General features: G+C 55.8%; 6 protein-coding genes across 6 annotated transcripts; 3 read left to right on the top strand and 3 right to left on the bottom strand.

Moving 5' to 3' along the window:
- Positions 1 to 180: 180 nt before the first annotated feature.
- EX895_001720 (uncharacterized protein) lies at positions 181 to 1,404 on the top strand (the record flags this gene model as incomplete). The annotated part of the gene is made up of 1 exon (XM_029882319.1): positions 181 to 1,404. One exon carries the CDS (start codon positions 181 to 183, stop codon positions 1,402 to 1,404), a length of 1,224 nt encoding a protein of 407 aa, XP_029741174.1.
- Positions 1,405 to 1,544: 140 nt separating this feature from the next.
- Positions 1,545 to 3,758, bottom strand: EX895_001721 (uncharacterized protein; the record flags this gene model as incomplete). The annotated part of the gene is made up of 1 exon (XM_029882320.1): positions 1,545 to 3,758. The coding sequence occupies one exon, from the start codon at positions 3,756 to 3,758 to the stop codon at positions 1,545 to 1,547; it is 2,214 nt and encodes a 737-aa protein (XP_029741175.1).
- A 1,544-nt stretch (positions 3,759 to 5,302) lies between these two features.
- Positions 5,303 to 7,180, top strand: EX895_001722 (uncharacterized protein; the record flags this gene model as incomplete). Its single annotated transcript, XM_029882321.1, has 1 exon — positions 5,303 to 7,180. The coding sequence occupies one exon, from the start codon at positions 5,303 to 5,305 to the stop codon at positions 7,178 to 7,180; it is 1,878 nt and encodes a 625-aa protein (XP_029741176.1).
- A 196-nt stretch (positions 7,181 to 7,376) lies between these two features.
- Positions 7,377 to 9,110, bottom strand: EX895_001723 (uncharacterized protein; the record flags this gene model as incomplete). The annotated part of the gene is made up of 1 exon (XM_029882322.1): positions 7,377 to 9,110. One exon carries the CDS (start codon positions 9,108 to 9,110, stop codon positions 7,377 to 7,379), a length of 1,734 nt encoding a protein of 577 aa, XP_029741177.1.
- Positions 9,111 to 10,596: 1,486 nt separating this feature from the next.
- Positions 10,597 to 11,925, top strand: EX895_001724 (uncharacterized protein; the record flags this gene model as incomplete). The annotated part of the gene is made up of 1 exon (XM_029882323.1): positions 10,597 to 11,925. One exon carries the CDS (start codon positions 10,597 to 10,599, stop codon positions 11,923 to 11,925), a length of 1,329 nt encoding a protein of 442 aa, XP_029741178.1.
- A 9-nt stretch (positions 11,926 to 11,934) lies between these two features.
- Positions 11,935 to 13,731, bottom strand: EX895_001725 (uncharacterized protein; the record flags this gene model as incomplete). The annotated part of the gene is made up of 4 exons (XM_029882324.1): positions 11,935 to 12,347; positions 12,428 to 12,698; positions 13,255 to 13,415; positions 13,497 to 13,731. The coding sequence occupies 4 exons, from the start codon at positions 13,729 to 13,731 to the stop codon at positions 11,935 to 11,937; spliced, it is 1,080 nt and encodes a 359-aa protein (XP_029741179.1).
- Positions 13,732 to 15,034: the final 1,303 nt, after the last annotated feature.

Below are 15,034 nucleotides of genomic sequence, written 5' to 3' on the forward strand. Positions count from 1 at the left end.
AGTCGCTTGATGGTGTTGGTTCTCGTTTCTTTCCTCTCTCCAAAGCGCGTTTGTCCCGAATTCCGAACCCATTTTTTGGGCTGCATTTCTCCACTTCTTCTCGACTGATGACGCTTTGACACCCTCACGCTCTTCCCTCTGCGTCGAACTACATCCGTCTCCACCACTATACAGGTCATCATGTCGCTCCAATTCCTGAGTGACAAAGAGTCTCTCCCCTCTCAATCGCACCCTGCACCTGTCGTGGCGGTCTGCTGGGTTTCCTCAGCCTCCTCATCTTCTCAGGGCGTCATTCTATCTGGCGACTGTCAGGGCAATGTCAAGGTGTTTGATGCGCATTCGGCGCTCGCCTTTCGCAATCCACCCAAACCACACCGCAATGCTGTCCACTGTATAAGCACGAACGACGTTGGCAGTATTGCGCTTTCGAATGCTATTGATGGGACGATTGCGTTGTGGGATCTGATACCATTTCGCGCGTCGAAGGTGGTGGACGACAGCAGTGGTAATGTAGGCGAGGCGGACGCGGTGACTCAAGAGCCCGCACTGCTGCCGCTACCCGTTGATGACCCAGAAGCGTTGCTCTTGGGAACCATCGACTCGCTCACAAGTCACTCGGACGCCCAGACGAAGCTGTCCGAAGCGTGGAAGACCGCCCTGCACCCTTCTGCTCCTCTCTTCGCTGCCATTGGAGCCGGAGCACGGGTCTCACTGCATGCGCTCCCCAGGGCCACCGATTCCACAGTCTTTGGAACCACACTCAGCGTTGCACCTCTCTCAAACGCGCCAAAGGACGCCTTCGGGCTCTCGCTCGCCTTCCACCCTTCCGGCACCTTGCTCGCTGTGGGCACCAACACAGGGCAAGTGCTACTCTACACGCTCGACTCTGCATCCACTTTGACACTGGTGTCGACGTATCTGGACCATCCGTCACCTATTCGCGTGCTGTCGTTTACGCAGCACCTGTTGCTGTGCGGCTCGGACGACCGAACGATCAGCGTCCATGACGTCAAGCCGATTCTTTCGCCCCAGCAGACGTCCATGTTTGCGAGGGACGCGCCGAGGATAGGTGCGACCGTTGCTTCGCTGTCTGGCCACAAGGGGTGGGTGCTGGACCTTGCCTCACCGGCATCGGGAGAGTCGAACGTGTTTGCTAGCATAGCGGCAGACAAGAGCATCAAGTTTTGGGATCTGGCGTCGCCCACCAAGTCGACGCCGGTATGGAACGGTGGCGAGACGCAGCCTATTGCAGCATTTTGCTTTCAACCTCGACCGGTGGACTCAGCAGAGGGGGATGGCGTGCCAGACGCTCCGTCGGTGGCAACCTCAAGCTCAATGACCCGCTTCGTGACGGCTAGCCAAGATGGCAGACTGCGCTGGTACAGAGGCGCAGGCCTAGGTTGATCAAAGACATTGCAATCAAAGCGCTAAAGGATATGGTGATATGATTTGCTAGATATGATTTGAGTAACGTACTGCTAATCGCCCATCTTGTACCTCGCGGCTGTGCACTCAGACCGACAGTAAAATGAGGGGGTGGCAGATCACCAATGTCCATCCTCGGACAGATTTTCCATGCTCTCCGCCTCCAACGCTCCAAGCTCGCCATCGCCCTCCTCGTCGTCTTCGTCGTCCGATAAATCATCGGGAAACATCTCTCTCGTAAGCATGCTCCTCCTGAACCGTCCCCTTGCTTGGTCGAAGCATCGAAAGGAAGCTCCAAAAAGCCGATCTTGCATCACCCGATGCAGCGCCCCTTTGAGCGCCAGACTCTCTTCTTCCGACCCATCCGCATCTAAGCTTGTTCGAGCCTCATTCGGGGGAAGTCCGTAAATCCAAATCGGTCCCCGAATCGGTTCGATGTTGACTTCGGCAACGTAGCGGCGGGAGCCGTGGTGGCTCGTGTACGTGATGGATTCATAAAACGGCTGATGTCGGCCACCGCGTCTCGGAGTCGAGCTAGATGCGGAAGAATCGTAAGCAGCCGGTTCAAAAGGCGCGGGGAGACGATCTACGCCCATGTGTACGATCCAGTCTTCGGGTGCAGCGCAGTGAGGGTCCCATGTAGCGATGTGGCCTGTGTATCCATAGGTGCGGTGCCGGAAGACGGTGCCTATACGGAAGGCAGCCGTGCCCGTCCCTACATCCTCAGCCTCTCGGATGCCCGATGCGTTCCCCGGGGATTCTGTCTGCCCTGGCTCCTGTCTGGTCTCAGCAGCCCGCCTGCGACGAATCGGCTGCCCTTGACGATCCGACATCCGCGCAGCCTGAAGCATGCGTGCCATCGCCATCCGTGAGGCCGGACTGAACGAATCCCCAAGCACGCCCCCTCCCAGCGGCAGCGCACCATACGACTCCTCTCGACTTGAAAACGTCGCCTCGTTGCTCGAGTCACTGCCTTCGCTGGTCGCATCTGCACCCACTTCTGCGCCTTCCTCTGCATCCGCGTGCTCAACTCCGAGAAGGTCTGTCTCCATGACCTCGAGGTCAAGCGGAAAGTCTTTCTGCACAAAGCCAGCAATAAGATCGCTGTTACGAGCAGGCGAGAGCCCACCGAACCTCATCAATACGTTGACGGCTGCATACTTGGCCATCTGCTCCATGTGGTCCGAAGGTTCCGCTACGCGTCGGTCCAAATTTTTGATAGTGTGGGTCCAGTCATTGTCAGAGGCGCGTGCTTCCAGATAGTCACGGAGTTGCTGACGGAACGGCATCGCTGGCATGACTTGCTCTGTCGGCATGAGTGCTAATGTGTGCATGGACTCGGCACGCCAGCTTTTCACGATACCCCACGTTGCTTCGTCCTCATCGATACACGTCGCAGCACATGTTGTGTCGTCGTCCCAGACTTTCGCGACTCGACTGAGGATCTTCTCTCGTTCGACGGGGTCGGTTCGTCCGTGATACGCACTGAGAAAGGCGTGATCGACGCGGGTCAAGTTGGACCATTGCGCTCTTAAATGCCTCGACTGGCGATCGACCTCCATACGGCGTACGGTATCTCTCGCGACCCTCGTGGCATGGTCTCTGAGCTCTGCAGGCAAATTCTGTACGCTCTGCAGAACATTGTTGACCGCTCTTCTAACCATGGCGTCCGGCCGAGTGGGGCGCCAGTACTCGTCAGAAGGAGGGAGTCCTCTTCTCCTGATGATCTGCGCCAATTCAGCTCGGTCCAAGAACAGATCGCTTGGATGTGGCCTCCGCTCGCTCCTCGCAAACGCATCGCTGGGGGTAGGCTGGTATGCTTCGTTTGCCTTGGTCAAGTAGTCGGACACCACCACCCAAAACATCTCCTGGGGTGCCGTCGAGAGCGTCTCGTTCGGCGCTGGTATCGATGCTGAGGGATCCACCATAACGACAGCAATGATACATCCCGGGAAGTTGCACAGCGATGCGGCCATGCCTAGGCGATTGGCAATGCCGCAGAAGATGACAGTGAGGCTGAGAGGCAGAGTCTGGCGATTCGTGGTGAAGCACTTATGCAACAAGTTATTATCCACATCGTGAAAAAGATCATGACGGGCTCCGTAAAAGCCTTGATCGGCCAAAAAGTCGCAGATGGCCAAAGCCATATGTTTTGCCCTTTCCAGTGCAGATGCATTTGCTGTCGGTCCGAAGCTGTGTGCAGGATGTTGTTGCATGTACAAATCGCAGGCGGCGGCAAGAACGTCGAGCTGGTCCTCGATGTACGTGATTTCGCCTCCGAAGAACATGCTGAGCAGAGAGATGGCGATCTCTGTTTGTTTGGAAAGATACATGCACGGCGAATCCGATGAGTCGGCAATGGATTCGAGAAAACCACCTGGATCACGCGCCGCTAGGGAGATCTCATTCATCCTCTGCATGGCTTCGCGCCTTTGCAGATGCTCTAGAATTTGTCCAGCGTGGAATAGGATGCTGAGATGATGGGTGTCAGATCGCAAGGTGGTGGGAAGGTGCGCTTGATAGGCGCTCAGACGGCAGCGGTCCGTGTCGTATGCAAGCGCATCTTTCCTCCTGTCGCTACCTTGAGGAGCCTTAGTGGCAGCCTCATGAGAAAGGCCATTAGGCGTCCAAGATGGACAGCTGGACTGAGCATCAATGATTGCAGAGAGCACGTCTTTTGCATCGCTCCCGCAACGTCGTGCCATCCTGTTGACTGCAGGAATGCGGTTGCGCGTGGTTGCGACTTGCTCATAGAGCGTGTGCAAGACTTGCTGGTCAATGCGGATGCGTTCTGAGAAGAGCCGATAGAAGTCAGGCCTGAAGGGAGGTGGATTCGAGGTGGAAATTGACTTGTCAAGCTGCAGATAATGAAAGGGCGATTTGGATGTGCCTGCTGATGGCAGTCCCATCTCGGCTGCAGCTCTGCGCGCATGCAAGGTGAGCCTTTGCAGCTTTCTGTATCTGCGCCATTCGTTGGTTCCTCGTTCGCTCTCGCGCTGTCGATCTCCCATGGACCATCGCAAGAGATACGGCAGCTTCCATAGTGCTGGCGACGTGGCGATCCTATAGAATGCGGTGCTGCATTGTGAGGCTCGTGACAGAGAGAAAGGATCGAGATGTGAGAAGATGTGGTAGACCACTTCGTCTGGCAAGACTGCCGTCATCCTGAGCTGATTGAGGGGAAGGTATCGAGAGTGGTGAAAGGGCTATCAGGATGGCTTGTGGAGACGTTGAATGTCCGGAGAATGCCGTCGACCGTTAAATTTGCGAATTGTTCCTTCGGACGAGTCCGTGCAGCGCAAGGCCACGCAGCGCTGATGCCCCAACTAAGCCCAAGGGACCGTTTCGTGGGTTAGTCCGCGAGTGATGTAATCTAATCTTATGCTGCGGAGCATTGTGCGGTTCCGATTTGTTTGATTTGTATGCTAGTGAGCAACAAGGTGTTGGTTGTATCGAGGTGATTTAGAGATGTTCGGGCTATGCGAAAGGCTCGTCAGACATCTGTGTGACTTGCGGGAATGCATCTGCAGCCAGCCTCGCATTTCTAACACAGAACCTCGCCTCCACACAAGGCGGAGTGCAATTAGTGTTCGCTAATCCCATGTCGGCCGGCAGAGCTGTCGTTGGACCCTGACCAAGTCAATTTTTCTTGACCGCTGAAAATTTCGGCGGCTCCTTCTTGTAAAAGGGCAAAAACTGGGCAGAGAGCTTCCAAAATTTTCGAGAGCTGCGAAGCGGCACTATTTGCGCACGATTCGGGGCCGGGGAATGCTTCTCATCGTACATTCACCCACCAACCACCATCTACAGGAGCCAAGCCAGCCATCTGCGATAGCGCAAACTCTTCTTCGCGCGAAAATTGCTTCAGACTTCAACCATGTCGACTTGGGCGGCAATGGCCGCGGCTGGTGCCAAAGCAACGGCGCCTGCTCCGAAACAAGAAACGACCGCAAATGAAGCTGCCGAATCGTCGAATGCGGCTGCTTCTACCTCTACATCCGTTGCCGGCGGTGATGACGATGCCGTCTCGGAGGCAGGCGTGAGAACGAAAAAGCCACGCATCGATACACTCATTCTCGATGCAGGTGCGCTGATCATGCGTGCGCCACTCGATGGACTGGCATCCGAGTACTACATCCCTCCTCGAGTCATCGAGGAGATCAAGCATGCATCGGCTCGCGAGTACCTTGATTCGCTCCGACTTCGACCCGACTTTAAACTTCACGTTGTTCAGCCAGGCCCTGCCAGCATGGTAGCGGCCACCGAGTTTGCCAAAAAGACGGGTGATATTGGTGTGCTGTCGACTCAGGATTTGGAAGTGATCGCATTGACGTACGAGAGAGAGGTGCATCGACATGGGACGAAGCGCATCCGCACCAGTCCAGATGGAAAGAGGGGAGAAGCTCCTGCGTCCATGTCTACAACTGCTGCTGTCGGTATATCCGGCGAACAAAGCAACTCCAACGAGCCTTCCTCTTCCTCTTCGGGTGCTGACCAGAATACGGCTCGCCAGGCTGCCATTGAAAAGAAACGCCAGCAAAAGGCAGAGGCAAAGCAAAAGAAGTTGGAGGATGATGCTGCCGCAGCCGGTCTCACCGTTGATCAACTCGTAACAAAGCGCATCCAGGAAAATCGCGAGAAGAAGGCGGCAAAGAAACAAGCTAAAGAAGGTGCATCGGCAACCGTAGGAACGGCACAGGAAAAGCAATCCGCATCTTCATCAGAGGAGAAAAGGGCGGCAGACGAAGAGGTATACGAGCATGCATCGCAAGTCGAGCCGGGTCCGGAACAAGGCTGGGTCGAGGAAGACTTCACTGATGAGGAGTCGGAAGAGGAAGGTGATGGAGCGTGGATCACGCCAGACAACGTACAAAAGGCGAAGAATCTCAGCATGGGCTTTGTTTCGGACAACCGCATGCCTGGCTGGAAATACACCGAGCAGAGCAAAGACGACGTGCCCGAGCCCGCCGAGCTACTCGAGCCGGAAGAGCCGCTCGAGGAAGGTTGGTCGCGCGTCGAGTCGGGCAGCAAGGCGAAACCCAAATCGCACAACAGCAACAGGAACCACGTCTCGCGCGACTACAACGACCCCTCAATCCAATCTCGTCCTTCTCTCTCGTGGGATGCGAATGGCAACAACTCAAAAGGTGGCCACATGACCGTTGCCTGCATCACTGGTGATTTTGCCGTCCAGAATGTCTTGCTGCAGATGGGTCTTTCGCTGGTCGGAGTGCACGGCTCTCGCGTTCGTGCCGTCAAGTCGTTCGTTCTGCGTTGCCATGCCTGCATGAAGGTGTGCAAGGACATGGAGAAGAAGTTCTGCCCTGTCTGCGGTAACGCCACGCTCACCAAAGTTGCCGTCACAGTCGACGACACGGCCAAAGGTGGATTCCAACTGCACCTCAAGAAGAACTACCGCTTCAACCTGCGCGGCACCAAGTACTCGATCCCTACACCCAAGCCCGGTTCGGCTTCAGGAGGCAAGACTGGTGGATCGGGTCTCATTCTTCGCGAGGATCAGCTTGAATGGCAGCGTGCTCTCGCAAAGGAAGCTAGCAGGAAGCGCAAGGAGGAACGTGCTCTGGAAAAGGCTATGCGTGCTGGTAAGGACTCGCTCTCGGTGCGATACGAAGAGGCGTGGGATACCGGTGACATCTTTTTGGGCAGCCAGTTTGCTTCGCGAGACAAGAGCAATCTGCCAGTCATTGGCCACGGCAGGAAGAATCCGAATGCCAACCGCCGCACTCGCAAGTAGACGGCACACCAGACCGCAATGCATCTGCAATTGCACTTGGTTCTTTCACAACAAGGTTGCCATGCGTTCTTCAATTGAAATGGGTGTGAGAGATTGAACATACTGAGATTCGATGGCGCGTAGTAAGGTTATGAAAGAAAGCAAGTTGCGGAGACGCTGGCGGAAGACCCGAAGTTCTAGGCTGGGAAGAAGGCGATCAGCTGAGCCGGCTTTTCCGCTTGGGTCGACTTTTGATCCGCTCTGCGAGCGCTCCACCTTCCGCGCTCTGCCGTAAGGACTGAGGTACCAAATCGGGGATAGCGATTCGAGGAGGCGAATGCACTGCTTGCAACTGCTCGACAGCCTCTCCCTTAACCACGCTCTGACTCGGAGGCGGTGTCGGATAGCCCAGCTCTTCCGACTTGCTGCCCCAGAACCCTTGTCCACCGTGAAGTTTGAGCTGCTCTTCCTCCTTCTTGCTGCCACCAACATTGTAGTTGGCAAACGAGCGCAGATCCGCCGTGAAAAGTACACTGTGGGCCCACCCAGCATACTCGCCCCATAGATCGCGAAAGTAGTCGGCGATCTCTTCGTACTTTTTCGTTCGAAGCCGATACCACTTTTCGGCGAATTGAAAAACGTGCCGATCGACAGGGATGCTCGAAGCTTGGTCCAACGACATGAGCAGGATGCAATCGGCTACCTTGGGACCCACGCCTGGGAACTGAATCAGCTCTTGCCTCGCCTCGTGGTACGAGACGGTGCGCAAGTGTTGCAAGTAGGATCGCACGGAATCGAATGTTTTTCCCTCTGTCTCTGATGGGGTCTCGGATGTACTGGAAGCAGCCGTTGAGGTGCGGCTGCCACGCGAGCTCGTCCGTCGACTGCGCTTCTTGACCGGTTCAGAATCTCGTTCTTCTTTTGCAATGTCGTCTGTTGTCGAGATCGGCGGGCTTGGCAGCTGACTGATGGAGGAGCTGCTGTCTTCCTCAGCTTTGATCCCGTACAGCCAATGCGTCTCATCAAGATGATCGGCTTTCGCCTTCGAACTTTGCCGTCCCGTTGATTTTCCCTTGCCGTGCCTCTCGCACAACATCTGCGCAGTCCTGGCCAGATACTTGGCACGGTAGCCAAAGCCGAGTTCGCGCAGCTTCTGTTCCACGCCTGGCTTTGCCAATGCTTCGGGCGGCGGGAAAGGGTGAAACGCTATCCTGACTTGCCCTTGTTCCACTTCTCGCGTCGTGCTACCTTCGGCTTCAGACTTGGGCGAGTCAGCATTCTTGAGTGAAGGTGGTGGGGCCGGATAAGAGTGCTCGAGCAACACAGGTGAGAAGTGGGTGCAGAGGTTTTGGACCATTTGTCCTATACGAGCAATGTTGTTGTTCGAGCTGCACACAAACGCGCAAAGGCATTCCCAGGGATCTTGTCGGAGCATGCGGAGGCCGGTGAAGCGTGTCGCGAAGCGGGCAAACACTGGATCTTTGTCGGCCCACTCGGTATACAGGGACTCGAGGGGCACATCAAGACTGAGGTAATCGATCAAGAAGCGAACCGTTTCCCTACTTGCTTCCAGCTCTTGCTTGCTGTCACCGGCGGACGCACTTGACGAGGGAAGCAACGTCCTGTGGTAGAGAAACCCTCGATGTTCGTCTTGACGAAGCAGTACCACACGATCCGAGAGACACAGCGACCACTCGGTCTGCTCTTCGTACGTCTGCTCGGTGGTGCTGCTGCCTTGCTCGCGGGGCTCCCATGTCTTGTTGCATCGCCACCTGAATGCTTGTCCGCACTTGTTCGACACTGTCAAGGGCAGCAGGATTTGCGATGTCGCAGCTCTTAGCGCAAAGTAGCCTGGGGGTGGCCTTGGACCGAAGAAGTCTTGGTGTTCGGGGTCGTCTCGTGCGAGGTTATCATGCTTTTCATGCCTATCGAGCTTGTGAGATGCTGCCATGTTTGTATGAAGCCAGTGTGACGCACTCCAAGGTTCGGAAGATAAGCTGGATCGTCCAACCAGGGCCGCAGGGGGGAGAAGCTGAGGTGGAACAAGTTGTCGCCAGGAAAGTCTGGTGCTCTGCAAGTAGCCACTCAAACGTTTCAATGAGAGCATGCGAGTTTCCAGGGCGAAGAGAAGGAGACAACGACGCTAGTGCAGCCAGCGCGAGAGGCGGAAGGGATGGTTGGGTCTCCGGAAGACTTGGATAGCCGGCGTCTTAAGGTGTGGCAAAGGAAGCATTCGAACTCATGTGTGGCAAGTTCAGGCAATTTGTTAGATTTCCAGAGTGCCCGAAATCCGGACGTTGGAGTTGGTCAGCCAGGAAAAGTGACACATTCGCTCCGTGTGGCTTGCACCTTCACCTCCCATCTTCTCCATCTTTGCTTTCTTGAACAACATCCACGACCATCGGCGTCTCTCAAAGCCTTTGAGGAGACTTCCCCAAGCTTGAGCTTGAGCTTGGTCAGACTCGAGGATGAGGTTCACGCTTGACTCGGCTTCAGACGTCTCGGCAGACGAGCAACCTTCGCCGACGGTCATTCGAAAGTCGCTTCCGCACCAACAACGGATTACGGATCAGCAAAACTTTGCATCCTCGTCGTCGTCTCGAACACCAACAAGAAAGGGCATTCTGCGTCACACGTCCTCGTACAGCTCCAACGCTCCTAGCACACAACGTCGACAACGCTTCCTAGTTGACCACGATGAGGACGACCACAACACACCCAGTGATCTGACTCCGCGCAGCCGTGCCCAGCACGCATCCTCGTCCGACTCCCCGCTACCATTTCAGCAGCAACTTCGCAGACGCAGTGCTACGCCGTCTTTTGAGCTTGTCGGCTTGTCCGCCGCATCGCCATCCTCCGCGCGGTTGGGAGCTCTCAGTTCTGGATCATCGTTGCGGCGGCAATCAAATGGCTCTGCGCCGTTGCCGCCGTGGATGAGGCCTTCCAATCGGTCTCACCGCAGTCAGGCATACGACTATGATGATTCGTCCGACGACGACCATGCAGCGCTGTCTTCGTCCGACGAAGACGACAGCAGCCTTCTCGACGCACCCGACTCTGATCTAGAAGAGGCTGGCGACGCCAACTCAGATGGTCCATCTTCTCCAGAAACATCGCCTTATGACCAGGACGATTCAAGCGATAGTGACGAGGGACTGACACCCTGTTCCCAACGTCAACCTGGTCACGGCCGATCAAAACCGTCGCGTCGGCACGGCAGCTCGTCTGCCGTCCAGCTAGCTTCCGTGGTCGGAGATGACTGGGAAGAGTGGAACCGCAACTCAGCACAGCTGGCCTGGTTCCGTGCGCGCACCTCAAAGCGTGATGGGCGCGCCTCTGCCGCAAGCCCAGGTTTTCTCTCGAGATCACGTTCGGCCACTGCTGCTGCTCCCGACGCAGATGTAGATCAAGTGCAAGCCCTGCTCTCATCTCTCAATATGCGTCGCACACAAGAGGATGCCGAGGTGAAAAAGGCCTTTGAAGCGCGGAACAAAGACCTTTGGTCGGGTATCGATGCCTCGATCCTTGCAGCCGAGAACGAAGCGCGCAAGATCGCCGCGGCCGAAGCAGCTCGACTCGAGGCAGCGCGCAAGTCGCAAGAAGAAGCCGAGCGTAAAGCTGCCCAAGCGCGTCAGGCTGAACTCGACCGCATCGAGGCCGAGAAGAAAGCGGCTCAGGCGGATGCAGAGCGACGTAAACAGGAGGCCGAAGCCGAAGCGGCCAAGCAGAAGCAAAATGAAGCAGAACAGGCGAGGATTCGTGCCATGGGCGGTAGCGGAGACGACATCCGCAAAGCTGCAGTTACAGAGTACGACGAGTGGATGACCAAGATCCGTCATATCAAGACCAACGTGCTGCCCACCATCTCATCCAACGCCGACTTGCGCAAGCAGTGCTTTGCGGCCAAGCGCCAGATCACGCCTAAGATTGGACAGCTGACCAATTCGCGGCAAGAGATCACCCGTATCACACAGGCGATTGCCGGCGTGCTCGATGCAGCGAAACAGGCGACTGCGTCGAGTGGAGGCGATGTGTATACTTGGATCCTCAACCACTTGTCCAAGTGTCTCATCCGGCAGGCTGAGCAAGAGGTGGCTGCGAAACAGGACACTGCATACCCTTTGGCGCGCGTCGTTGTCTGGCTGGTGTTGCTCGGACACGTAGAGTTGGCGGACGTGTTGATGGCACGTCTGTGCAAGAAGTGTCCCTGGGTGGTGCCCGTGTGGCCGGCGCGCACCAAGGACATGGATGAAGCAGCCTACCGCAAAGTGATGGGTTACAAGGCGGCCGACGAGACGACGGAAAATTACTCGAACCGCATGAACGGCATCACTGCCTTCTACTTTGCCATCCTACAGACTGTCCCCACCCCTCCACCAGGCGCCTCTGCGCTCGACGTCGACAAGATCCCGCTGCACATCCGCTCGACCACGTTGTGGCGGTGGAGCGTGCGGGCGCTCACACCGTCCACCTCAAAGATCGCCTTTTTGGACCATCCCATGTGCCCCTCGATCTGGTCCGTGTTTGTTGAGACTGCCGGCCCGTATGCGCTCAAGGTGTACGGAAAGCAGATGCGAAAGGTGTTTACTCTGCTTCTGCAGCAAGGTGTTCAGGGCAAGAAGGCTGGCTGGTTGCAGCATGGAGACGACAAGCCGTACGTCAAGGCTGCGACGGTGCGACTCGAGCTGCTGTTGATGGATTGGAGTGCTTCGCCGGGGCAGAGTGTCATTCATAACGCGACCAAGGGCGTAGAGATGGAGCCTTAGTTGGTAGCGTCAAATGCGAGACGCAATCAAAGTGATGCCACGCGATTTGGACGGGGTGTGCGTGAGTGTGTGGGACTGGCTGAGATTAATGTGGTTGTGAGTCAGATACTTGATCAATTCGTGAAGGAGTCGGTCGGAGGGACCGGCCTTGCGCTTCCGCCTGCAGACCCGGACTCGCAAGTAAAGCGCACGCCAGTGCCAGAGATAGTCCGGGAGCTTGACGGGGACCGAGCCACAGAAGTTTTGGTTCAGAAGCACTTTTGCAGGTGTATCCCAGGTCAAGATACGAACGAAGACGCATTTTTCACCCTCTTGGCCAGTCGGGGTGATGCTCTGCCAAGTCTTGACGGCGACGCTGTAGCCTCTTGTCAGAAGCAGTGAGGCTGCACTGCTGTCTTTCGGATCGTCGAGCAGCACAAACTCTTTTCGCAACATACGAACAATGCACGCCGTTAGTCTTCCGTCCCCGGTACCGTCTGCAAATGTAGCAGCCGCGACTTACTTGATTTATTGGGACTTAGGAAGCCGTGGAACTTCGACTCGCCGCGGTGCGGGTGGTGCTTCTCGAAGAGGCCCAGATCGTCAACGTACGCCCTGTCCGCCTCGAAGCAGGCGTGCAGCTTGCTGTATTCTTGACCGTTGCGCTCACAGTAGGTTGCCCAGTTGGCATCACGGGTGTTCGGGAGCCATCCGGCAGCAGCACGCCCGGAAGCGACGACAGTCAGGATCACAGTACCGAGTGCATTGTTGATCCTCATGGCGAAGTTGAGAAGCTTGCGTGCGGGAGCGGGGGGAGATGTGGAAGAACGAGGTGTACCGCTGCTCGGGACTCAGTATGTATACACCCGGCAGTTCCACTTCAGACGGCCCGAAGCGTCATTGCAGGAGCGTGTGTGGCAGTGTAGTGGGCTCATAGAATTATATGGAGATCAAGAGATGCGGCTCCCAAGGTGCTAGGTAGGTCACTAGGAGCAGGCGGTGGGACAGCTGCACGCCACAGAGTAAAACAAATGAAAGACTCGTATAGTTCTGTCAGGACCGGCAAACCAAATGCGGACGGTGTTCCGTACCTGCCATACAAGCTAGATAGACCGACGACATCATCACGACGGTCGAATTGAGAAGCAAGTCTGACAATACACGGTGTGGACATTTGAGTATGCTCGACCTTGGCTGGCCTACCGGCGAAACCGTTCTGAACCACTTGGGTCCAGATTGAAAAGGCAGCCGCCCGGAAAAGCCTGCCTGAGTCCCGTCCCGACTTTACTTCCAGAGCATGTCAGGAAGAACAATGTGGTCCGTACCACAAAAATTCTTCCTCCATCGCACCTGGTCTGGGTGTCCAGCGTTCGAGATGCGCACAAAGACACACTTCCCCTCCGGCTTGTCGATAGGATCAATCACCTGCCACGTCTTCACGGCGAGGCTGTACTTCTTCGTCAGCAGTAGAGAAAGCGCCGGGCTGTCGTGGTCTTCAAGCAGCACAAAGTCTATCCAAGAACACCCGCAAAAAATGTTCTGTCAGTTCTTATCCCTGCTGAAATTCTGTTCGAGTGTTAAGAACCACCTACTTCTCTGATCACGACTTAGATAGCCATCAAAGGAAGACTTGCCGAAAACCTCGAGCTGCTTGATGAAATCCGGATCGGCGGCATAGCAGGCATGGAGCCTGTTCGACTTGGAACTGCCTTGGTTGCAGTAGCTTTCATAGTTGGCTCCAGCAGTCGGCTGGAGCCAATCAGCAGTGACACTGCTGATCGAGAACATGGCGAACGCCACAGTAACGAGGGCGGTTGTGACCTGCATTCTCGGAGTTTTCGATGAAAAGGAAGTGTTCTGGAGACAGGGGTGTGTTTGGTCGAAAGAGCATGGATCGCGGACAGCAAAGAATGGAGAGCTGGGCAGGGACAGTATATATCCATGTTCGCTACCCCGCATAGCGCTCAGTAAAGCCTGACCGTTTTGGCAGTGCCGCATAGGCTGCAGGCTCCGACGAGTCAAGGAACAAGGGCCATAAGACTCTACTGCGCTGGTTGAAGAGGGTGTCGGGCAAAGCGATCCCTGATCGCTTCGAACGGTGCAACAGATGAACTATTCGCTGCGATCCGTGCCTAGAGTACTATCTGCTGCTCTAGTGTCATTCCATAGATCGCGCAAACGCTTACGTGAAGCTTGGCGCAAGGTGCGAAACGCGACTTCATCAGACGCGGAACAAGATGAAGACTTGGCTCAGATCGACAAACGGCGTTGCACAGCTTATGAGCAAATCAGGTATTGCATCGAGGCCAGTCAAGCATGAGAGCTCTAAGACTCCTAGATCACCGACATAGAGTCAAAGGCTGCGAGTAATTCCTGTCTCCCTTGTTCTTCGAAAAGCTTACCGGGGCACACCTTGGTAGACCTCGCTGCACGACCATGTTGACACCCACAGCCACAGCGTACTCCTTCGTGACGAGCGCTGTTCCTCATGAGTCTGGTAGCAGCACAAACTCTAGAAAGAGCAAACAGCAACGCACAGCGTATCAGACTCTCTGCAGCGGACTCTGAGCTCTATGTTAGTTTCGTGGCGACAAATAGGACGGAGACTCTCTTTGGATGTTGGCATCGCGGTGCCCCTGGAACGTGGACTCGCTGTTGAGTGCAATGGCGGAGGTGGAGTCGGCCATGAAGCAAGCACGACACGTGTCGGTAGCACAGGTGGGTCATCTGGCGTTGACACAATTCAATCAGCCTCGTCTCCTTATCCTTGAAGGGCTGACCCTCGTAGGCTCGTGCATCAGCACTTTCATTTCTCCGAACAAACTCCACACTCATAGAGAGACGATCTCAACAGTGGAGGCAATCATCATTGAACGCCAAGCAGATCTGGACTATCCCGGCGCCAGAGCAAAACTGGGCGCTGAGAGACTGGGTTGCAAAAAATTTGCCGTCGAGAGCCTGTCACAAGATAAATGTCTTCGGCTCAGCACCCAAGCAGCTGAACCCGTGCAGAAACGGTTCCAAAGCCGGCTCTTTACCCTCCTTGCTTCTCCGTGGAGTCCTGATCGGAGCTCTGACCGCAACTTTTGCACATCCGGTGTAGTGCGAAAATTGAATCTGCAGCCAGAAG

Source organism: Sporisorium graminicola, chromosome SGRAM_12, assembly GCF_005498985.1.
Source record: "Sporisorium graminicola strain CBS 10092 chromosome SGRAM_12, whole genome shotgun sequence".
Lineage (NCBI taxonomy): Eukaryota > Fungi > Basidiomycota > Ustilaginomycetes > Ustilaginales > Ustilaginaceae > Sporisorium > Sporisorium graminicola.